This window comes from Bufo gargarizans, chromosome 7, assembly GCF_014858855.1.
Source record: "Bufo gargarizans isolate SCDJY-AF-19 chromosome 7, ASM1485885v1, whole genome shotgun sequence".
In the NCBI taxonomy this organism is placed as follows: Eukaryota; Metazoa; Chordata; class Amphibia; order Anura; family Bufonidae; genus Bufo; species Bufo gargarizans.
The window spans coordinates 105,351,573-105,377,521 of NC_058086.1; the positions used below are offsets into that span (position 1 = coordinate 105,351,573).

The 25,949-nt window shown below is 45.3% G+C and overlaps 1 protein-coding gene across 1 annotated transcript in view; it reads left to right on the top strand.

Annotated features, from left to right (window-relative positions):
• The window catches only part of OLFML2B (olfactomedin like 2B), a 641,911-nt gene that overhangs the window by 566,634 nt on the left and 49,328 nt on the right, over positions 1-25,949 (top strand). The window contains exon 7 of the mRNA XM_044300548.1: positions 11,104-11,280. Within this exon, the coding sequence (XP_044156483.1) occupies positions 11,104-11,280 (177 nt within the window). The remainder of the gene's footprint in view (positions 1-11,103; positions 11,281-25,949) is intronic.

Below are 25,949 nucleotides of genomic sequence, written 5' to 3' on the forward strand. Positions count from 1 at the left end.
ATGGAATGCCCTGCAATCCTCGGTGGTTGAAGGACATGCGCCAAAATACTCTCCGCCTCAGCCCCAGCCGCCACTGCATTTAACCCAGTGTGCTGTTATGGAGATATAATGTCCCTGGCCGTGCTTACTGGTCCACGTATCCGTAGTTAGGTGGACCTTGCCACAGATAGCGTTGCCACTGATTTTGCCCCCCACTTGGTTGTGCAGAGAAGGGATGGCACGCCTGGAAAAGCAGTGGCAGCTGGGCACGACGTACTGTGGGACAGCCACAGCCATAATGCTTTAAAACTTTCCATCTCCACCAGACGGAAAGACAGCATTTCAAAGGACAGTAATTTTTAAATGCTGGCATTCAGGGCCAAGGATCGCGGGTGGGTAGGGGGGTACTTTCTCTTCCGCTCCAGTGTTTTGGAGATGGAGAGCTGAACGCTTCCGTGGGACATTGTGGATATGCTTGGTGAACCAGGTGGTGGTGTTGCTGGCAGATCCTTTGTTTGCGGGATGGCAGGTGCCACTGTCACTCCAGAGGTGGATGACGAGGCCGAGACTGCAGCAGAAGAGGAAGCAGGAGGATCCAGAGACCTTTCTTGGTTTTTGAGGTGCCTATTCCACTGCAGCTCATGCTTTGCACTTAGAAGCCTGGTCATGCATGTTGTGCTCAGGTTGAGAACGTTTATGCCTCGCTTCAGGCTCTGATTGCACAGCGTGCAAACCACTCGTGTCTTGTCATCAGCACATTGCACGCCAGGGAACTCCTTGGAGCTGGCTTTGGTGTGCTCGGTTCCTTGCTGCGGTGGGCAGTAGCAGGCATACTGTCTAGGGGACGGCCACTCCTCTTTTGCACCCTGCTCCCTCTTCTGCTGTGCTGGTGGCTCTGTGCGACCACAGCCTCTTCCTCCGAACTACACAGGTCACTCGCATGACCTTGATTCCATGTGGGGTCGAGGACCTCATTGTCCTCCACATCATCCTCCACCCAGTCTTCATCCCTGCCCTCGGTCTGCACACTTTCGAAAGCCATAGCAGTTGGCACCTGTGTTTTGTCATCATCCGAGACGTGCTGCGGTGGTCCTCCCATGTACTCATCTTGAAACATAAGTGGTTGGGAATCGGTGCACTCAATCTCTTCCACTTTTGGGGCAAGGCTATATGGATGGCCCTGGGAAACCCTGCTAGCAGAGTCATCAAAAAGCAGAAGAGACTGCTGCATGACTTGGGACTCAGACTGCTTGGCTGATTTGCAAGGGGGTGAGGTGAAAGACTGATGGACATCGGCTGCAGGTGTCAACTCTGATCTTTCAGCAGGAGATTGGGTGGGAGACAATGTAAAGGAACTGGAGGCACTGTCAGCAGCCCAATCTACTATTGCCTGTACTTGTTCTGGCCTCACCATTAGTAGAGCCACATCAGGCCCGACCAAATACCACTGAAGGTGCTGTCACCTACTCGCACCTGAGGAAGGTGTTTCACTTATGCATGTAGCTGGCACAGACCACGTCCTCTCCCTGCAACAGGAGCTCCACCAGCAGCACCACGACTGGGCCCACATTCCTTATTTGACACTGTACTCATATTTCTCAAATTTAGGATCTTGCCCAAAATGGGTGTTTTTATTTTTTATTTTTTTTATAGCAGAATAGAACAACAGCATCTAAAGGGTGTATCTCACAATGACAGATGCAGTGAAGGCTGCAAAATTAAGATTTTTCCCCAAAAAGGGTGTTTTTTTTTATTTTTAATACCAGAATAGCACGGCAGTATCTAAAGTGTGTATCTCACACGTACAGATGCAGACAAGGCCGCAAATTAAGTATTTTGCCCAAATTCGTTGGTTTTTTAAATAACAGAATATGACTGCAGTATATAACGCTTGAATTTCACACGTAAAGATTCAGCAAGGGCTGTAAAATTTAGTATTTTGCCCAGAAAGGGTGTTTTTTAAAACCCAGAAAATATAGCTGTATTTATAGCTTAAATTGCACACTTACTAATGCGGCAGAGGACCCAGACGGAGGGTATTGCCAAAAATTTGTATTTTTTAAACCCAGATTATTATTGCAGTATTTAAAGCTTGGATTTGAATGTCACTAAAGCACATATGCTGTGCTGGTGCACTGAGCTTGCATAAAATGGCCGCCGTCTCCCACCTAACTAACAGATGGATAAAAGTAATTTTTCAGTGTTAATGGTCTCAGGGCAGGGTAAAAAGATTGTGCACTGCACCCACAAAACATCTAGGTAGATCGCTGAGTTAACGAGCACTTCTGATTAAAGATGTCCTATTCTCTCCCTCACAGCAGCAGCATCTGCAGTGGCCAGGTACGGGTTGTTTAATGTTCTGTATTTGTCGTGATGTCAATTGCAATGTGTGCAGGGTACTACCCCAGGGCCCTTCTAAGGTGTTATAATGCACGTCCCAACTTAGGAGTGCCAGAGTGGTGTAATGGCCTATATTGTCTCTATAGGTTGGTGATAATGGTATCAACGTTGTCTCCTACCGTACGGACGGACTCCTTGCTCACTTGCAACAAATTCAGTGTAGTGTTGAGTGTAGTGATAGTAGGAGTAATAGAGGAATTTTGCAGCAGAAATTACGTTCAGACCTTTAGATGAAGTTCAAACTTTTCTTTACTGAAGATAACTTTCATCCAAGCAGTATACAGCTTTGGTCCTTGGTCCCAGCAGGTTTTTGCAATCACTGGCAGGAATAGAGGCTTCTGCTTTAAACTGTACCTTCTGCTTTGTGGGGATAGACTAGCTGAGGAGGAATGGCTTCTCCTAGGTCTCTGGACTTGACTCACAGATATATTCTCAAGGGATGCTTTCTTCCTGGAATTCTGGAGGTTGTTTGCAACTTTCTGCTTTTTGTCATTCGGCTGAGCTGCAGAGTTCAGACTGGGAATTTGATCAAGTCTCAGCACGAGACTTGGTCCTTGCTGTCTTCCCTATGCAGGGGAAACTAGAACTGGTTCTAACAGTTTTTTTCCTCCCTTGCTGCAGGAAGATGAAAACTTCCACTTCTCTTCAGCAGGGGGGCAGAATAGAACAGGATTGTTTCACTCTGAATGGCCATAACATTAAGACTATCTCTACCAATGATGCTGCCACCGGCTGGTGAACATGGAAAATTGCAAGGAAATTTACATTTAACATAGTTTTAAATGCACAGTTGTGAAGACAACAAAATCATATCAGATGACAATATAAAAGCTCTTAGAAGACAGTAGCAGAGTAGAGGAGTGTAGTAACACAAGTCTGGGGTGTTACATTCCCCCTTACTTTGAGGTAAGCCACCCTCGGCTTATGCATAGGAGGAGAGAACAAGCTCTAGAGTAACCAATGTAATACAAAGTGCTGCATGAGGTATACATAAGACATACAAAGACAAACATATAGCGGCTACCCTGAGGTTCGTGCCTGCATGAGTAGGGTGTCCTAAGTAACAGTTTCCCTCTCGGTATACCCAGTGAACCAAAGGTCTGCACTGAGCAATCACTACTGACTAACTTTGAAGTATTAATGAAGAAGAAACTGGCACTCCAATTTGCGGAATGATTCTTGTTTATTGGTCACTCATATATGCAGTAATGACGCGTGTTTCGGCACATACATGTGCCTTTGTCAAACAGTGAGTGTACAGCTGATTGCAAAGATACAAAGTTAACAAGGATTTAAATAGCCCGCCCAAATTCACATGACCTAAGCGTCACATCACCAGGGAAACAGTGAGTGGTAACAAAACAAGCAAAAAAAAAACATGGAAACATACAAGTTCTGTGATTCCTCTCCGTAGTCTGGTTACAAAAATTTCTTAGTTACACTAAGAAAAATCATAAATACGCATAATGAGACAAGAGAAGGTATATGATAACTCTGATAGATCACATCCATGAAACAAAAAGATAAATAATCATAAAAAGCTTGTCACGGCATAACCACGATTTAACCCCTTGGGTACCAATGTCTGCAAGCGATGAATCCAAAATGTCTCTTGTTAAAGTAGCATCTCGGCTCTATTTCCCCTATGTCTGGGCAACAAAACCTATTTAATTATTTGGAAACGTAGCTGTGAGACATTATATCCCAACTGGTCAAAATGAGATGGAATAGGTAACAGTACATTTTATAAACAGTTATGATTATTTATCTTTTTGTTTCATGCATGTGATCTATCAGGATTATCATATACCTTCTCTTGTCTCATTATCCACATTTATGATTTTTCTCAGTGTAACTAAGAAATTTTCAGAACCCGACTACGGAGAGGAATCACAGAACTTGTATGTGTCCATGTATTTTTTTCCCTGGTGACGTGATGCTTAGGTCATGTGACATGGGGCAGGCTATTTAAATCCTTGTTCACTTTGTATCTTTGCAATCAGCTATACACTCACTGTTTGACAAAGGCACATGTATGTACATCACTACTGCATATATGAGTGACCAATAAACAAGAATCACTCAGCAAATTGGAGTGCCGGTTTCTTCTTCATTGATTCACCTGGGATGACACCCGCTGACCAAGCACCCACATCAATCACAGTGCCGCCTGACATTTTTGTATAAGTATCGAATTACTTTCACGTATTGTCCACTGATACCAAAAATAGCATGGGGGTGTCTTTATTCTGTAGTCTCACCATGGTGTAATCAAATACTGGCAAATGGAACGTGGCTTTATCCTGTATTCCCTTCCCTGCAAGTCAAAATATAAGGCTTATAGCACAATCACTATGGTGACTATGGGTAGCTAAAAGTGGCACTAAGATTTGAGGAGCAATACCTTAGGCAAACGCACAGAAGGGGAGGTATCAGCTTCTCCATGCACTTCTGGCAGTGTCACAGGAGGAAGGTATGATAATCCCATGGAACTCCTGGAAGACACACCAGGATGGGGGTATAATAGTCCCATTACCAATCCTGGCACATATGACAAACAGGAAGGAGGGGTATATGACTCCCCTAGCCATTCCCGAAGCAGCAGGGTTACCCTAGCTGGACCTGCCTAGGACTCACCACTTGTCTTACTCGTGCACTATAAGTAGGCCATTGGTACTAAAGGCAAAAGTTAGTGCAGTTTCACAAAAAGTAAATAAATTCACATTGCGGAATCTGTAAAAAAAAAGCCCATACAATGGGCATAAGTACTTGAACGTTGCTCAACCTATAAGCAATTAGACAAAATTAGTGCAAGATTAGCACAGTATAAATCACAAAGAGCTCAGGTACACGTTTGAGTCTTTTCTTTGGGTGCAAGCTTGTAAAGTTGCATAACTTGTAACAAGTAGAAAACAATATATAATAATTTGTAATCCAACATGAGGTAAGGCTTGGCTGATAGATGGAGTCCATGAAGTCCAGGCACAAAAAGGGTAGATGAAGGAGCCAATAATGTAAACAATAAACAGGTGGCAATGTTCCTTACCAGTAAAAATATATCCATGGCTTGGCTCCTGATGTCTATGTAGCTAAAGGTTCAGCTCAAAGAATTCCTGAAAACGGGCAGGTGACTTACCTTTATTGGTCCATTGGGATCTCTGCAAGGGCAGTTCCAAGTCTCCGGGAGTGGAGGGAGAGTCTGGGACTGGTACGGGAGGATCTCAAATTTGAGCTTGGAGAAACCACTGAAGGGGGTCAAGCATGGGAGGCAACCCTGTTGTAACCTCACTTTCTGAAGACAATGGCAGCTCAGGTGATGTATCCTCTTCTCTTGGCTGGTCTTGAACAGGTTCCTGTAGGCATTTCTTGAGCCTGTTACGAGGGACTCGCTGAGTACCTTTATCCTCTCTCTGTATTTTGTAAACCTATGATGAGGGAATGGCCACTATTGTATATGGCTCACGCTCCCAGCGACTATCCAGCTTGCTTACTGGGTGAATGTTTTGTTTTTTTTTAGCCGGTGTCAAGGCTGTAAGGGCTCAGCATGTGCATGCGTATCAAAGTCCTGTTTTTGTTTTTGTTGGGCCTTCTTTATTTTAGAGTCTATTTGGTGTCCTCCAGGCGCTTCTGATGCTCTTTGACCCACTCAGATTGGGGAAGGAGTGGTTCAGAGTCTGGCACAGGGACGTCGAGGGCAAGATCTGCAGGTAGACGACCATGTCTTCCGAACATGAGGTAGTATGGAATGTACCCAGTGGAGCAATGAGTTGTATTGTTGTACAGGTACACTAGTTCAGGGAGGAGTAACAGCCACAGCCTTCAGCATGTTAAGTGTCTGGTTCATCTTTTCGCTCAGCCCGTTCCCCTGAGGGTGGTATGCGGTGCTCCTCAGTTTTTTGCAGTTGTACAATGCACAAAGTTCATAGAATAACTGAGACTCGAATGCAGATCCCTGATCGGTTAGTATCTTGTCAGGACACCCATACGGCAGAATGAAGCTCTTCCACATGGCAGCAGCTATAGTTTTTGCAGTTAAGTCCCTTACAGGTACAACCACAACGAACTTGGTATAGTGGTCTATGATTGTCATAGCATAGACATACTCGGATCTGCTGGGTTCCAGTTTCACGGGGTCAATTGCCAAAATTTCAAGAGGACTTCTACTCACTATTGGATAAAGAGGGGCACGCTGATCATGTCTTTCCCCTTTAGCCACAGCACAGGTGGGACACTGCCGACACCAGGTTTCAATGTCACTTCTCATGCCAATCCAGTAGAAATGTTGTCTGATGGTGGCTTCTGCTTTTTGGGTTCCAAAGCGACCAGACCGGTTTTGATAGATGTCCATTACCATCTTGGCATCTCCTCAGGGCACCACTATCTGATAGAGGCCCTCACAGGTGACTGGATCAAGCGTTCTCCTGAGGAGTAGGTCTCTTTGTTAGGAAGAGTAGTTTCCGTTGTCACCAGAGGCGAAGTAGCTCTGACTTAGTTCTCCAATAGCTCTGCTCTCTGATTGTAGTTTAATCCAGAGCTCTTTCTCAACTGGAGGTGAGGAGTCACAGGTCTGTGAAAAAAACAAGCGACTTTAGAGGTCGGACGCCTAGAGTGTAGGGCCTCCTGCCGGGCAAATCGGGAGTAGAATACAGGGAGTGCAGAATTATTAGGCAAATGGGTATTTTGACCACATCATCCTCTTTATGCATGTTGTCTTACTCCAAGCTGTATAGGCTCGAAAGCCTACTACCAATTAAGCATATTAGGTGATGTGCATCTCTGTAATGAGAAGGGGTGTGGTCTAATGACATCAATGCCCTATATCAGGTGTGCATAATTATTAGGCAACTTCCTTTCCTTTGGCAAAATGGGTCAAAAGAAGGATTTGACAGGCTCAGAAAAGTCAAAAATAGTGAGATATCTTTCAGAGAGATGCAGCACTCTTAAAATTGCAAAGCTTCTGAAACGTGATCATCGAACAATCAAGCGTTTCATTCAAAATAGTCAACAGGGTCGCAAGAAGCGTGTGGAAAAACCAAGGCGCAAAATAACTGCCCATGAACTGAGAAAAGTCAAGCGTGCAGCTGCCAAGATGCCACTTGCCACCAGTTTGGCTATATTTCAGAGCTGCAACATCACTGGAGTGCCCAAAAGCACAAGGTGTGCAATACTCAGAGACATGGCCAAGGTAAGAAAGGCTGAAAGACGACCACCACTGAACAAGACACACAAGCTGAAATGTCAAGACTGGGCCAAGAAATATCTCAAGACTGATTTTTCAAAGGTTTTATGGACTGATGAATTGAGAGTGAGTCTTGATGGGCCAGATGAATGGGCCCGTGGCTGGATTGGTAAAGGGCAGAGAGCTCCAGTCCGACTCAGACGCCAGCAAGGTGGAGGTGGAGTACTGGTCTGGGCTGGTATCATCAAAGATGAGCTTGTGGGGCCTTTTCGGGTTGAGGATGGAGTCAAGCTCAACTCCCAGTCCTACTGCCAGTTTCTGGAAGACACCTTCTTCAAGCAGTGTTACAGGAAGAAGTCTGCATCCTTCAAGAAAAACATGATTTTCATGCAAGACAATGCTCCATCACACGCGTCCAAGTACTCCACAGCGTGGCTGGCAAGAAAGGGTATAAAAGAAGAAAATCTAATGACATGGCCTCCTTGTTCACCTGATCTGAACCCCATTGAGAACCTGTGGTCCATCATCAAATGTGAGATTTACAAGGAGGGAAAACAGTACACCTCTCTGAACAGTGTCTGGGAGGCTGTGGTTGCTGCTGCACGCAATGTTGATGGTGAACAGATCAAAACACTGACAGAATCCATGGATGGCAGGCTTTTGAGTGTCCTTGCAAAGAAAGGTGGCTATATTGGTCACTGATTTATTTTTGTTTTGTTTTTGAATGTCAGAAATGTATATTTGTGAATGTTGAGCTGTTATATTGGTTTCACTGGTAAAAATAAATAATTGAAATGGGTATATATTTGTTTTTTGTTAAGTTGCCTAATAATTATGCACAGTAATAGTCACCTGCACACACAGATATCCCCCTAAAATAGCTAAAACTAAAAACAAACTAAAAACTACTTCCAAAAATATTCAGCTTTGATATTAATGAGTTTTTTGGGTTCATTGAGAACATGGTTGTTGTTCAATAATAAAAGTAATCCTCAAAAATACAACTGGCCTAATAATTCTGCACTCCCTGTAATGCAGACGGATCCGTTCTGAACGGAGCCACTGTCTGCATTAATATGAGCGGATCCGTTCAGAACAGATCCGCTCGAACGCTAGTGTGAAAGTAGCCTAACACAGAGAAATGCCACTTGCGTACATGTCTCAGACTGTGTCCTTAAAGGGTTTGGGTATTAAGGACACCGTTTGATATGGATCAAAACATTGTTGTTTAAACTGTGGAAGTAAGATTTATAATGGAATTTTTTTAATATTGCTCAAGCTGTAAAAACTACAAGTATACATTTCCTTTCGAGAAACACACATATGCGTGTGTTATATTTTATATGAAACTTTTTAAATTAAAAAAGTATTCCAGTTACAGGATATTCTCTATCCAGTGGATAGGTTGTAACTTAAATGGATGAGGGTCTGACTGCTGGGACCCCCAACAATCCGTAAATGGAAGTTCAATGTACCCCATTTGAATAGAGTGACAGTCAAGCATGTACAGTAGTACTCCACTAATTAATGGTACAGCAGGATATAAGAGTGCTGTACTTGAGATGAATAGACTGGCAGCACACTTGCTTAACTGTTCATCCATTCATACTGGGGGACACAGAATTTCAATTGTCATGGTCACCAGTCTTATCGTTATCCCTATTCTACTGAATAGAGGATTACTTGTGGTTACTGGAACACTCCTTTAACCTTTTCAAGACGGGGTGATATTTGGTGTTTTCGTTTTTTACTTCTAGCCCTCTCAAAGCCACAGCTTTTTTATTTTTTCATTTACATAGCTGTATGAGGGCTTGTTTTTTTGCAGGACAAGATGTACTTTCTGCTAGCACCATTTACAGTTGCATACAATGTGGTGGGAAGTGGGAATAAAATTCCAAATGATAAAACAAAAAAACAAAAACAAAACACTATTCTGCCACAGTTTTATGAGTTCTTTTTTTTTTTTTTTACATAGTTTCCTATGCAGTAAAACTGCATTTAATACTGAAAAAAAATAAAAATTTAAACCAAAAAAACTCATATTCTGACCACCATAGCTTTTTATTTTTATGTGTATGGTGCTATGTGAGGGTTAATTTTTTGCATTTTGGGGTGTATATGACTTTTTGATCACTTTTTATGAAACATTTTTGATGAAAGATGAATATGCCATTTTTACTTTATTTCCATTTTACCGTTTGCCATATGGAATAAAGATTTTTATAGTTTAATAGTATGGACATTTTTGCATGCAGTGATACCCATAATGTTTATTTTTTTATGTATTTTTATTTTAATTTTGGAGAAAATGGTGATTTAAATTTTAATATTTTTTAATATTTTTAAAACCTTTTTTTTCTTTTGTTTAAACTTTTTAATAGTTCCCATGGGGAATGATAACAAGCAATCATTAGATTGCTTTTATCGTAATCTACAATGCAATAAGACATATTATATTTCTATGGTACCCTGCTACAGGCAGGGTCTTCACAGCAACTAAAGTATGGCAGTCCTGTACCACTCCTGAGTACAGAAGCTGCACACACTACATTGGGCTCCCTTAATCCTCACCGGGGTGAGCCGCTACATGGCCGGGAGCATGCGCTCCCTGATTTTATCCTTCCAGATGCCATTGTCACATTTGAACACAGCAACTGAGAGGTTAAATGTATGTGATCAATGTTATTGTTGATCGCATACTTTAGTCTTGGGCACCATTTTAAATGTCAGAAAGGCTTTAACAATGTGCAAAGAAGTAGTTAAGTACAGTTTTTTTATTTGCTAGTTTATTAGAGCTAGGCATGTATACCTGAGTTAGCCTGTCAATGATTTCCAAAAGATCTGTAATTACCTTATAATAACAGCTTTCTGCATGCCTGCATTAGGCTTCAGAGTGCGGAGGCGTGTCTCTCAGTAATCCAATCTGATTGGCTGGCAGGAAGCTGGTCTGCGGTTGTGAAGCTGATTGGATGTACTGCCAAATTCTCTGAAACGCCTTTGGAGACATCTTATGGTAGAGAAATGAACATTCATTGCATGGGCAACAGCTCTGGTAGACACTCCTGCAGTCAGTATGCCAATTGCACGCTCCCTCCAACGCTGCATCAAACGTTGCGATATCTGGACATTTCAGAGTGCTCTTTTATTGTGGGCAGTCTGAGGCACACCTGTGCAATATTCATGCTGTCTAATCAGCACCTTGATATGCCACACCTGTGAGCTGGGATGGATTATCTCGGCAAAGAAGTGCTCACTAACACAGAATTAGACAGATTTGTGAGAGAGTAATGGGATTTTGTGTATGTAGAAAATGTTTCAGGTCTTTGAGTTCAGCTAAACCGAAAATGTTGCATTTATATTTTTGTTCAGTGTATAATAAGCTATGCTAGAAACATTATGCAGTAAATACCATCTTGTGAAGAGACTGCAGGAAGGAAAATCTAAAGAGTCCATCATAACCGTTAATGTGTATTGCACATATTTAAATCCCATTATGAAAGGAATGTCTTGTAACTTTCTCATCATTTTCTCTTTTAAAACATCAGGACGATGCAAAGATACTCTATCTACTATTTCTGGTCCCACAACTCAAAACACCTATGGACGTAATGAAGGAGCTTGGATGAAGGATCCACTGGCTAAGGATGAAAAAATTTATGTAACTAACTACTATTATGGAAACACTTTAGTGGAATTTCGAAATCTGGATAACTTTAAACAAGGTAAATATCGAGCTGCAATATCACTGAAATTTCATTCAACAATTATGAGTATATATTAATGCAGAATTCTTTAGAAACCTATTTGTATCAATTTCTATGGTTTGAGTCCAATTGTTATGTCCTGGTACTTCGACTAAATGCCTGGGGGGGTCCCGTGATCCCCCCCATGTCGGCAATCGCCACAAACCGCAGGTCAATACAGACCTGCGGTTTGTGGCTTTTACCTATTGCCGCGGGCAGTGCCATCGGGTCCCCATGGGGCTGTGGGGGGACCCAATGGTATGGAGGGCAGCGCGATGCCTTCCTGAGGCATCTGCACTGCCTTCCGGTGAAGAGCCTGTGAGATCCAGCCCCCTGAATCTCACAGGCCCCGGAAGCTGTATGAGTAATATTATTGTGTAAAACTTACATAAAAAAAAAAAAAAGTATACATATTTGGTATCGCTGCATTCGTATCGCCCGGCTCTATAAAAATATCACATGACCTAACCCCTCAGATAAAGATAAAAATAAAACGGTGCAAAAAAAGCCATTCTTTGTCACCTTGCATCACAAAAAGTGTAATGGCAAGCGATCAAAAAGTCATATGCACCCCAAAATAGTGCCAATCAAACCGTCATCTCATCCTGCAAAAAATGAGACCCTACCTAATCGCCCAAAAACTGTAAAAATTATGGCTCTCAGACTATAGAGACACTAAAACATTATTTTTTTTTGTTTCAAAAATGATATTATTGTGTAAAACTTACCTAAATAAAAATAAAAGTATACATATTAGGTATCGCCGCGTCCGTATCGACCAGCTCTATAAAAATATCACATGACCTAACCCCTCAGAAGAACACCGTTAAAAATTTCAAATAAAAACTGTGCTAAATAAACAATTTTTTGTCACCTTACATCACAAAAAGTGTAATAGCAAGCGATCAAAAAGTCACACGCACTCCAAAATAGTGCCAATAAAACCGTCATCTCATCCCGCAAAAATCATACCCTACCCAAGGTAATCGCCCAAAAACTGAAAAAAATTATGTCTCTCAGCCTATGGAAACACTAAAACATGATTTTTTTTTTGCTTCAAAAATGAAATCATTATGTAAAACTTACATTAAAAAAAAGTATACATATTAGGTATCGCCGCGTCCGTGACAAACTGGTCTATAAAACTACTACATGATCTAACCTGTCAGATGAATGTTGTAAATAACAAAAAATAAAAACGGTGCCAAAACAGCTATTTCTTGTTATCTTGTCTCACAAAAAGTGTAATATAGAGCAACCAAAAATCATATGTACCCTACACTAGTACCAAAAAAACTTCCACCCTATCCCGTAGTTTCTAAAATGGGGTCACTTTTTTGGAGTTTCTACTCTAGGGGTGCATCAGGCGGGCTTCAAATGGGACATGGTGTAAAAAAAAAATAGTCCAGCAAAATCTGCCTTCCAAAAACCGTATGGCATTCCTTTCCTTCTGCGCCCTGCCATGTGCCGGTACAGCGGTTTACGACCACATATGGGGTGTTTCTGTAAACTACAGAATCAGGGCCATAAATATTGAGTTTGGTTGGGCTGTTAATCCTTGCTTTATAACTGAAAAAAAAATATTAAAATGGAAAATCTGCCCAAAAAGTAAAATTGTATCTCTCTATTTTTGACTAATCCTTGTGGAACACCTAAAGGGTTAACAAAGTTTGTAAAATCAGTTTTGAACACCTTAAAGGGTTTAATTTCTTAGATGGGGTCACTTTTATGGAGTTTCTACTCTAGTGGTGCATCAGGGGGGCTTCAAATGGGACATGGTGTCAATAAAACCAGTCCAGCAAAACCTGCCTTCCAAAAACGTTGCCAAAACAGCTATTTCTTGTTATCTTGCCTCACAAAAAGTGTAATATAGAGCAACCAAAAATCATATGTACCCTAAAATAGTACCAAAAAAAAACTTCCACCCTATCCTGTAGTTTCTAAAATGGGGTCACTTTTTTGGAGTTTATACTCTAGGGCTGCATCAGGGGGGCTTCAAATGGGGCATGGTGTAAAAAAAAAAAAAAAACAGTCCAGCAAAGCCTGCCTTCCAAATACCGTATGGCATTACTTTACTTCTGCTCCTTGCCGTGTGAAATTGTATCTCTATTTTTGATTTATTCTTGTGGAACACCTAAAGGGTTAACAAAGTTTGTAAAATCAGTTTTGAACACCTTGAGGGGTGAAGTTTCTTAGATGGGGTCACTTTTATGGAGTTTCTACTGTATGGGTGCATCAGGGGGGGGCTTTAGATGGCACATGGTGTAAGAAAAAAGTCCAGCCAAACCTGCCTTCCAAAAACCGTATTGCATTCCTTCCCGTCTGCGCCCTGCCGTATGCCTGTACAGCAGTTTACGACCACATATGGGGTGTTTCTATAAACTACAGTATCAATAAAATGTAATTCCCAAAGTAATCCAAACATTAAATATACATATGGGCAGGGCCGGCTCCAGGTTCATGTGGGCCCTTGGGCGATAAATCCCAGTGGGCCCCCATGAGGCTTTTTTTTACATTGACATGTCCCCCTGTGGCTCCCACACGGTATAATGACCCCCAGTGGCCGCTATACAGTATAATGACTACTAGTGGCCCTTCACACAGTATAATGAACCCCCAATTTCCCCCCCCCCCACTGTATAATGACCACCTGTGGCCCTGCATTCAGAATAATAACCCCTAGTCGCCCCCATTCGGAATAATGACCCCCAGTAGCCCCCACACTGGGAGAATACTGTATGGAGGGGGCTCTGGGGGTCATTATACTGAATGAAGGGTCATTGGTGATCATTATGCTAAATGGGGGACACCGGGGGTCATTATACTATGTAAAGGGCCCTCACAGTATAATGACCCCACAGTGACCCTCCATTCAGAATAATGACCCCCAATCGCCCCCACACTGGGGGTTATACTGTATGGAGGGGGCATGAGGGGTTATTATATTTAATAGGGGCTCTGGTGGTCATTATACTAAATGGAGGGTCAATGGGGATCGTTATACTAAATGGGGGAGCACTGGGAGTCATTATACTGTGTAAGGGGCCCTCAAAGTGTGATGAATGACCCCCCAGTGGCCCCCTCACATACCTATTATTGCTGGAGAGCAGGGGAGCTGGCAGTCCTGTCATTCACTAACCGCAGCTCCCTGCGCTCCTTCTCTCCGGCGGCCGCTGCATCAGTGAGCCAGGCCTGGAGAAGAGAAGGAGATGTGCAGTGATGTAGCTAGAACTGACTGGGCCCCACAGCAAATTTTTGTACGCTCCCCTCCCCCCCAATGTGTGTTCACATCACGTTTTTCCTATCGGTTTGATATATACAAATGTGCAGCACTCCACGTTTTTGTATCCTGCAGAGTCAAGTAAAAAATGCATTACGTTAACATATATGTTTTTTTACAATGGAACTGTATGTGAACAGACGCCACTGTACGACATCAGTCTGAGGATTGTATGGTGAACGGACGCCGCTGTACGGCATCAGTCTGAGGCATCTGTTAACGCATACATTTTTGGAATACATTAAATGGATGGCACAAATGGGATGTGAACCCAGCCCTAGTATCAGAATAAGCACCAGTACACAGCGGAGCAGCGTGGCGGAGAGGGGAGGCCGCCATGTACTGACAGAGCGCTACCTGGTCCTGGTGGTCAGGGATGAGGACTGTGTTTCCCAAGGATCATTTTCTACTGGGCACAGGGCACAGTATAATACACTCGAATCTATATAATATAAAGATATTAGCCCTACCCCCGAATAATAATATAATTAGGGGGTCATTTATTATATAGAAATACGTCTATATTAGGCGTATTTCTGACACAGATTGTGGCGCAAAGGTCCTTAACACCGCACTCTGTATCTTTTCCCGCTCATGCCAGGTCTAAAAAAAAGTGGTGTGGGCATGGAAAGGGATACAGTTATGGTCATGCAGTTACTGGATACCACCGCCATATAGTGATAACACCGCCATACAATGATAAAACCACCATACAGTGACCGGATAAAAGGGTATAAGAGGGCACAGTACAGGGAATGACTATGGGCACTGCACAGGGTGTGGTAAGAGGGCACAATGCAGGGTATAAAGGGGCACAGTTACGGGGTGGGGGGCGCAGTCACATGACCCTGTAACGTTAGAAGGTCCTTATGGTGAATGCGGTTCAGATGCCACCATAATGAGAGGCAGAGGAGTGAGACAGGGGCCCTGGATGGACAGGAGGGGTGGACACAGCAAGTAGGTGGAAGGGGCTCTGAGGGGGATTCATACAAGAAGTGGCAGGAGGTCTGTGCAGGGCAGCAATAGGAGATAGGAGGGTAAAACAGGAGCTCTGGATACATGAGGGAGGAAAGGAGACAGCAGGGGCCCCATGAGGATGAGAGGACAGGATATGGGGGGGGGGGGGTGGCAGGTGTCATGGAGACCAACTGCTTAATGAAACAGTAACACAACTAAATAGAATGAAGCAGCAGCAGATCGACAAGTTCCCCCCCTTCTGCTGTCCCACAGACAAGAGACAGTCACAGTGCAGACTCACTCACAGACTGTCTTCACACTTCTCTGCTCCAGCTCCAGCCCTGCAGTCTCTCTCCTCAGGCAGCATGTGTCCGGTGTAGAGGGGCGTGTCCTGTGTAGAGGGGGCGTGTCTGAGTCTCTGCAGCTCAGAGGGCCCACCAGGGGGGTACTGCGTAAGTGAAATGACAGCAGTGAGAGCTCCCATCTGTATTGATGGAAGTGCTCATAGCAGCTCAGTGGGCCCCCCCAGGAGCATTGGGCCCCGGCACTTGCCCGGGGATGCCGGTTATGACGGCCGGCCCTGCATATGGGGAATGTAAAGTAATAACTATTTTTGTAGGTATTAATATGTATTATAGAAGTAAAGAAATTGAAACTTCAAAATTAGCAAATTTTTTTTTTTTTACTTTTTTTTACCAGTGCCATGAAGTACAATATGGGACAAAATAACAATCTCAGAATGGCCTGGATAAGTCAGAGGGTTTTAAGTGTCACCACTTAAAGTGACACTGGTCAGATTTGCAAAAAATGGCCTGGTCCTTAAGGTGAAATAAGGCTGTGTCCCAAAGGGGTTAAAGCAGAACTGTCCATGATCCTGACATGTTTGTTTCTTTAGTTCATATTTGCATTCCCCACCTACTGTATAAAATTCTGGAGCATCTATTCTTAGAACTCTGCTTTGTGCCATTCCACTTTTATTCTTCCTAGAAATGTATAAACAAACTGACAACTGGTTTTACCAGTTTAAGTTGTTTCCCTAAACCCTGAAACTGTCCAGTCAGCGCTGACAGTGCCAAACAGTGTAGGAACACATCACTGTAACAATAGGAATGATCACATCCAGTTGAAATTTTACCCATTTTATTCAGGACAAATAAAAGAGGTATGGCACAATACAGATTTATAAGAAAAGATGTTCAGAAATTGTTATTTCAAGCTAAAAAATAAAGACTTGAGTTGAGCGGATACCTGAATGTTCGGGTTCGAAGGGTTAGGCCGAACTTCGGAAAAAAAGTTTGAGTTCAGGACTCGAACTTGAGCTGAACTTGACCCCGAACCCGAACCCCATTGAAGTCAATGGGGACCCAAACTTTTGAGCACTAAAATGGCTGTAAAAATGTAATGGACAGGGCTAGAGGGCTGCAAATGTCGTCAAAATGTGGTTAAGAGCATGGCAAGTGCTCTGCAAACAAATGTGGATAGGGAAATGACTTTAACATAAAATATGTAAAAATGTAAAATAATAATCTTGATCTAGGAGGACCGGGTCCATATGGAGTAGGAGGTTGAGGAGGCGGTGGATGTGGCGGTGTAGGTGGAAGTGGCAGTGGAGGAGGTAGCCTACACTGCTTTTTGTTTTAAAATTTATTTTTATTTTTTAAAATTAGGGTACACCCCAAAATGGGAAATATAACCCTCCAGTCATGCTAACCACACGTTCAGACAATACACCGGCTGCAGGGAAGGCCAGTACAAGGCAAGCTCAGGCCATGTGCTCAATTTGGAGACCCAGAAGTTGCAGGGGCTGACCCCTGTCAGTTAGTTTGTGTAGGCGTGTGCATACTTACTGCCCAACCATGTTGCACGTTCCCGTGATGTTCACGATCCAATTTGATATCTGCTCTATCAACTTTCGATGTTCTTTTATGCGCCTACTATAGTGATTACGGGTGGCGGGGAATCAGGGTTCCAGGCCGGAGAGGGAGCGTGAGAAAAAGAGACCAAATTTAAGGGAGATAAATTTATTTAAAAAATTGGGGATAGAGAAGAAATGTGGGAAAAGCTATTGAGGCGCAAATGTGGGCCAAAAGAGTATAGCGGAAATGTGGGACAAAGTATTGAAGCTTAAATGTGGTACAACTTGTTTAAGTTTAAGCATTGAATCAAAGGAGGTGGCGCCGATCAATTAAAGAAGCATTTCAGAAATTTTATTCCGTCACCTATGCAGACCAGAGATTTATTCACGTCTACAATTCTATAATGTCAACCCAAGAATGTAACAGAAAAATTACAGAAATAAATTAACCTGACTACTTGGTAGAGCAGGGGTCTATGACAGAAAATAATTGTTTATTGTCACCTGAAAATGTAAAATAAAAATTATTGAAATTTATTAAGCTGTCAACTAGGTAGAGGAGGGGTATATTACACAAATTGGCGAATTTGACCATAAAATGTAACTGACAAAATGTTTTTTTTTTTTTTTTACCGGTCTAATAGGTATAGCAGTGGTACTTCACACCAAAAAAATTGCTGAATTTCACCAGAAAATGTAACTGACAAATTATTTTTGTTAACCGGCCTCCTAAGTATAGAAGTGGCACTATACACACAAAAATTGGCTAATTTCACCCGAAAATGTAACTGACAATTTATTTTTATTTTTTTTCCCCTGCAAACAAATGTGGATAGGGAAATGAATAAAAAAATAAATAAAAATTAACCAATATCAATTAGAGAGAGGTCCCATAGCAGAGAATCAGACTTAATGTCACCCACCACTGGAACAGGCCACTGTCAGATATTTAGACCCCGGCATACAGACAGAGGAGAGAGGTCCCATTGCAGAGAATCAGGCTTCATGTCATAGCAGAGAATCAGGCTTCACGTCACCCACCACTGGAACAGGCCATTGTCAGATATTTTGGCAATGGCACCCAGACAGAGGAGAGAGGTCCCATAGCAGAGAATCAGGCTTTATGTCATAGCAGAGAATCAGGCTTTATGTCATAGCAGAGAATCAGGCTTCATGTCATAGCAGAGAATCAGGATTCACGTCACCCACCACTGGAACAGGCCATTGTCAGTGTGGCAAACCTAGCCACTTCTGGACTATAATGTAAGAAGGTTGTCCGTACGTTTGAATGCAATATTTGGGAATGTGGTATTGTATATTGCTACTACTGCCCCTTTTAGACTGGGTAGCAGATTGGATTCAGGCTGTCCTACAGACTATGTATGTTATTATGTGTTCGGTTACATTGTATCTGTGTATGCCGGGGGTCAAGTTAGTCCATTACGTTTGGTAATTGTATTTTGTGGATTACGTCTCAGACAATGCTTATTTGGTTTTGTGTATTGTGTTACAGACAGAGGGGAGGGGAGTTTGTGTACAGTGGCTGGGGAACTGTATAAAAATACAAGCTTGTGAATAAAGCGAGTAGTTGACTCCCAGACTGTGTTTCGTCCGGTTATTGGGAGGATTGGGAATATTGCCATACTGTTCAGCGCTGACTGTGGATTTACCTGTTATACCAGCGGAGATCGTGGATTCTAATATTGCACTCCGCTACAATTGGTGGCAAGCGACGGGATCCAACCTTACAGCCGAAAAGCGGTGTTCGTGTAAATTGAAACTACCGAACAAGGAAAGTGAAGGACAATTCGTATGGAACAAAGGAACGAACAACGAGGTGAATGGAGATTGATTATGCGGCTTTGAAATGGCAGACATTGAAAGAGCTATTGGAAGCCAGGGGTAAAGTAGCCAGCAACAAACCCAAGGCTGTACTAATTGCCGAGCTGATGGCGGGAGACAGAGCCCGCAGCGCTACACCCCCAGCAGCCATGGAGGAGACACTCTACCAGAGGGAAATGAGAACCAGGCTGGAATTTCTGCCACAGCCTATATCAGAGGCCATGATGCAAATGGTAATGGCAAATGTGCAGGAGTACGTGATGGCACACAGCCCACAGCATGCACCGTCCCGAGCGGAGTCCACGACTGGGTCACTCTACAGCCAGGTAAAACCCAAAATTCCCTATCATGCCTTTAAAGTATTTTGCAAGGAGAAGGATGAGATTGATGGGTTTTTACAGGATTTTGAAAGGCTGTGTGATTTACATGACTTGGAACGGTCAGTATGGGTCCCCTTGCTGGCAGGCAAGCTAGCAGGGCGGGCAGCAGAAGCATATCGCGCTGTACCCAGCGAGGACAGCAGAGATTATGAAAAAGTGAAGCGAGCGATATTAGAGAGGTATGCCATTACCCCAGAAGCATACCGGCGAAAATTTAGAAACCTGCGAAAACCAGAGAAAGATTCTCATGCTGAGTGGGCACACAAGCTGGACCAAGCATCACAAGGGTGGATACAAGCCAGCCAAGCCACTACTATGGAAGAATTGCGACAGTTAATGCTGTTGGAGCAATTCTTCAACGGTTTGTCTCCAGAGACACAAGAATGGGTGCGGGACAGGAAGCCTCTCACCCTAACAGAAGCGGCACGCTTAGCCGATCAGCATTTTGATGCGAGAAGGCATCAGGTAACCCTCCCCAAGAGTTACCCGCGACCCGCGGGGTCACCCAGCATTCCACCCCCCCACGCTCCCACTGCATCTCCTCTTCGCCCGTCCCCAGGGAACCTACCACCACCCTCCAGGTATAATGGACGTGTCAATATCCAGTGCCACACCTGCAAACAGTGGGGGCATATGGCCCGTGAGTGCACCCAAAATCGAGGCAGACCCGCCTGGAACCAAGCTCGACCGAATCCGGCACCAAGGGCTGCTGCCCACCATTATCAGCGGGAGCCAGCTGCCCAAGAGATGTGGAGTGTGCAAGCCGAGGAACCTCTAGGGGTATTACACGAGGTGATGTCCATTCGAGCCACCGACAACAGGCAGCACCATCGCCAGCTGGTGACCCTGGAAGGGAAGGAAGTACAAGGGCTCCGAGATTCCGGAGCCACGCTAACCTTGATCGCACCTCACCTGGTTCCAGGTTCCGCTCACACTGGCGGATCAGTGGCCGTAAGGGTGGCAGGGGGAGCAGTGTACCGACTACCCACTGCTAAAGTACATTTGGATTGGGGTGCGGGAGAGGGGGTTGTGGAAGTGGGCATCATGCAAAATCTACCAGCAGATGTTGTACTGGGGAATGACTTGGGCCAGATGACCTCTGCTTTTGTACCCCAGGCTCCACACCAGGAAGCTCATCCAGTGACCACACGGCAGCAGGCTCGCATCACGGCTCCACTAGCACACTCTGAGGCTCAGGTAAAAGACCATGACCCCCACACGATACGTATGTCCTGGGATACCCCAACTACATTTGAGGCAGAGGTAAAGTCAGACCCCACACTACAGATATATAGGGACAGAGTACTCACCGACCAGGCTGGGTTAGAGGGGGAGCGGTACACGTGGGAGAAGGGGCTACTGTACCGTATTGCTGAAAGAGGAGTGGGGGGGTCAGTCACAGTGACCACCAAACAGTTAGTGGTTCCCCAGAAATATCGGCAAGAGCTACTTAGGATTGCGCACGATATTCCCTTGTCTGGGCATCTAGGGATGACCCGTACCCGATATAGGTTAACCCATGCATTTTTCTGGCCAGGGATTTCTAAAGATGTGAGGCAGTACTGCACATCCTGTGATATATGCCAGCGAGTAGGCAAGCGAGGTGACCGCCCCAAAGCTAAATTATGTCCCCTCCCTATTATTGCAGAACCTTTCAGTAGGGTGGCCGTCGACATAGTAGGGCCCCTACCCAAACCCAGCCCCTCTGGGAAAAGGTTTATCTTAACAGTAGTGGACTATGCCACACGATACCCTGAGGCCGTAGCCCTCACTAATATCCATGCTGAAACGGTGGCCGAGGCTTTAATGAAGATATTTTCCCGGGTAGGGTTTCCCCAAGAAATAATATCCGATAGGGGCACCCAATTCACTGCCGAGGTCACCCAACAACTGTGGAAGATATGTGGCATTAAGCCAATAATAAATTCTGCCTACCACCCCCAGTCCAATGGGCTATGCGAAAGATTTAATGGTACGCTGAAACAAATGCTCCGTACATTTGGAGAAGCGCACAAAGACTGGGAACGGTTTTTACCCCACCTGCTCTTCGCATACAGGGAGGTACCCCAAGAATCGACAGGGTTTTCTCCTTTTGAATTACTGTTTGGAAGGAGGGTACGAGGGCCGTTAGACCTAATTAGGGAGCATTGGGAGGGTGAGAGTAGCCCAGATGGAACCCCTATCGTATCTTACGTACTGGAGTTCGCTGACTCAGACTGTGCGCACCAACCTCCGGGCGGCCCAGCAGCGCCAGCGCCGATGGTACGATAGGGGAGCCAGAGACCGCAGCTTTCAAGTGGGGCAGAAGGTTTTGATTTTAAAACCCGTCCGCACAGACAAGCTGCAGGCCATCTGGCAAGGCCCGTACCAGGTGGTGGAACAGAGATGTGACACCACCTATGTGATTGGCCCCTGCTCAGGGGTAGGGAAGAGACGCATGCTCCATATAAACATGCTCAAACCCTACCATGAGAGGATAGAGGACGTGGCGGCGATATGCGCCTCAGCCTCTGAGGATCAGGAGAATCTGCCCCTACCTGACCTATTAGAACAGGAAGAACAGACAGAGCCCTCCAAGGGGGTTCGGCTGGGGGAGCGGCTAAGCCCTCAGGAGCGTGCCCAGGTACAAGAGCTGATTGTAGCTAAAGGGGCTACCTTCTCCAATTTGCCTGGGTACACTCCGCTGGCCACCCACCGAGTCGAAACCCCGGGACAGCTACCTATGCGGCAGACTCCATATCGCGTCCCTGAAGCAGTCAGAACCCATATGAAAACTGAAATTGACGAGATGTTGCAGCTGGGGGTTATCGAACCTTCCGATAGCCCCTGGGCATCGCCGGTAGTGCTGGTACCCAAGAAGGACGGCACGACACGTTTCTGTGTCGACTACCGGAGGCTAAATGACAAAACGGTGTCTGATGCCTATCCGATGCCTCGGATAGACGAGCTGCTGGATAAGATGGCACGGGGCCAGTATCTCACTACCATAGATCTATGTAAGGGATACTGGCAGATTCCACTAGCCGAGGATGCCACCCCCAAGTCGACGTTTGTCACCCCGTTTGGCCTGTATCAATTTCGGGTCATGCCATTCGGGATGAAAAACGCTCCGGCAACTTTTCAGCGAATGGTCGATCGGTTACTGGACGGATTCCAGGAATACGCCTGTGCCTACTTAGATGACATCGCTATATTCAGCCAGACCTGGGCAGAGCACCTACAACACATAGGGGCCATCCTAGATCGTATTGGAGAGGCAGGATTAACGCTGAAACCCAGCAAGTGTCATATAGGGATGGCCGAAGTGCAGTACTTGGGCCACCGGGTGGGGAGCGGGCAACAGAAACCGGAACCAGCTAAAGTGGAAGCTGTAGCTAAATGGCCCACTCCTAGGACAAAAACCCAAGTGCTAGCGTTTCTGGGTACCGCAGGGTACTATAGAAAATTTGTGCCCAATTATAGCGCCCTGGCCAAACCCCTGACTGACTTGACGCGTAAGAATCTTCCTCGACAGGTTGTCTGGGCCCCAGAGTGTGAGCAGGCATTCCAACAACTGAAGACTGCTCTAACTAATGCTCCCGTACTTGCTGCTCCTGATCCAACTAAAAGATTTCTTGTTCACACAGATGCTTCAATGTTTGGATTGGGAGCGGTGCTGAGCCAAGTTGGAGCCGATGGCGGAGAACACCCTGTAGCTTACTTGAGCCGACAGTTATTGCCACGAGAAGTAAGCTACGCCGCCATTGAGAAGGAGTGCCTGGCCGTGGTGTGGGCCCTCAAAAAGTTACAGCCGTACTTATATGGACAACCTTTTTCCTTACTCACAGATCACAACCCGTTGGTGTGGCTAAACCGTGTGGCTGGAGACAATGCCCGGCTGCTGCGCTGGAGTCTGGCGCTGCAGCCGTATGACTTTACCATCCACTACCGCCCAGGGAAACAAAACGGTAACGCCGATGGGTTATCCAGACAAACGGAACTGGAAAAGTGATCTGTGAGTACTCTCCCGGACATCCCCAAGCCGATCTGTTGGGATCAGACTGTGTATGCCGGCTTGGTTCTGGGGGAGCATTGTGGCAAACCTAGCCACTTCTGGACTATAATGTAAGAAGGTTGTCCGTACGTTTGAATGCAATATTTGGGAATGTGGTATTGTATATTGCTACTACTGCCCCTTTTAGACTGGGTAGCAGATTGGATTCAGGCTGTCCTACAGACTATGTATGTTATTATGTGTTCGGTTACATTGTATCTGTGTATGCCGGGGGTCAAGTTAGTCCATTACGTTTGGTAATTGTATTTTGTGGATTACGTCTCAGACAATGCTTATTTGGTTTTGTGTATTGTGTTACAGACAGAGGGGAGGGGAGTTTGTGTACAGTGGCTGGGGAACTGTATAAAAATACAAGCTTGTGAATAAAGCGAGTAGTTGACTCCCAGACTGTGTTTCGTCCGGTTATTGGGAGGATTGGGAATATTGCCGTACTGTTCAGCGCTGACTGTGGATTTACCTGTTATACCAGCGGAGATCGTGGATTCTAATATTGCACTCCGCTACAGTCAGATATTTAGGCCCCGGCACCCAGACAGAGGAGAGAGGTCCCATAGCAGAGAATCAGGCTTCATGTCATAGCAGAGAATCAGGCTTCACGTCAGCCAAAACTGGAACAGTCCATTGTCAGATATTTAGGCCCCGGCACCCAGACAGAGGAGAGAGGTCCCATAGCAGAGAATCAGGCTTCATGTCATAGCAGAGAATCAGGCTTCACGTCAGCCAAAACTGGAACAGTCCATTGTCAGATATTTAGGCCCCGGCACCCAGACAGAGGAGAGAGGTCCCATAGCAGAGATTCAGGCTTCATGTCATAGCAGAGAATCGTGCTCCACATCACCCAACAATGGAATAGGCCACTGTCAGATATTTTTAGGCCCCGGCACCCAGACAGAGGAGAGGTTCATTCAAGTTTGGGTTGCCCCGCAACATAATGGTAAAATGAAAATAAAAATAGGATTGAGTGTGAAAGTGCCCCGGAGTACAATAATATACGGTTAACGGGAGGTAGTTAATGTCTAATCTGCACAAGGGATGGACAGGTCCTGTGGGTTCCATGCCTGGTTCAATTTTATGAAAGTCAGCTTGTCCACATTGGCTGTAGACAGGTGGCTGCGTTTGTCTGTGATGACGCCCCCTGCCATGCTGAATACACGTTCAGACAAAACGCTGGCAGCCGGACAGGCCAGCACCTCCAAGGCATAAAAGGCTAGCTCTGGCCACGTGGACAATTTGGAGACCCAGAAGTTGAATGGGGCCGAACCATCAGTCAGTACGTGGAGGGGTGTGCACACGTACTGTTCCACCATGTTAGTGAAATGTTGCCTCCTGCTAACACGTTCCGTATCAGGTGGTGGTGCAGTTAGCTGTGGCGTGTTGACAAAACTTTTCCACATCTCTGCCATCCTAACCCTGCCCTCAGAGGAGCTGGCCATGACACAGCTGCAATGGCAACCTCTTGCTCCTCCTCTGCCTTCGCCTTTGGCTTCCACTTGTTCCCCTGTGACATTTGGGAATGCTCTCAATAGCGCGTCTACCAATGTGCGCTTGTACTCGCGCATCTTCCTATCACGCTCCAGTGCAGGAAGTAAGGTGGGCACATTGTGTTTGTACCGAGGATCCAGCAGGGTGGCAACCCAGTAGTCCGCACACGTTAAAATGTGGGCAACTCTGCTGTCGTTGCGCAAGCACTGCAGCATGTAGTCGCTCGTGTGCCAGGCTGCCCAGAGGTAAGGACAAGCTGTCCTCTGTGGGAGGCGTATCGTCATCGTCCTGCGTTTCCCCCCAGCCATGCACCAGTGATGGGCCCGAGCTGCGTTGGGTGCCACCCCACTGTGAACATGCTTCATCCTCATTCTCCTCCACCTTCTCCTCATCCTTGTCCTCCAGTAGTGGGCCCTGGCTGGCCACATTTGTGCCTGGCCTCTGCTGTTGCAAAAAACCTCCCTCTGAGTCACTTCGAAGAGACTAGCCTGAAAGTGCTAAAAATGACCCCTCTTCCTCCTCCTCCTCCTCCTCCTCCTCCTGGGCCTCCTCCTGGGACACCTCCTCTTCCATCATCGCCCTAAGTGTTTTCTCATGGAGACATAGAAGTGGTATTGTAACGCTAATAACGGCGTCATCGCCACTGGCCATGTTGGTGGAGTACTCGAAACAGCGCAACAGGGCACACAGGTCTCGCACGGAGGTCCAGTCATTGGTGGTGAAGTGGTGCTGTTCCGCAGTGCGACTGACCCATGCATGCTGCAGCTGAAACTCCACTATGGCCTGCTGCTGCTCGCA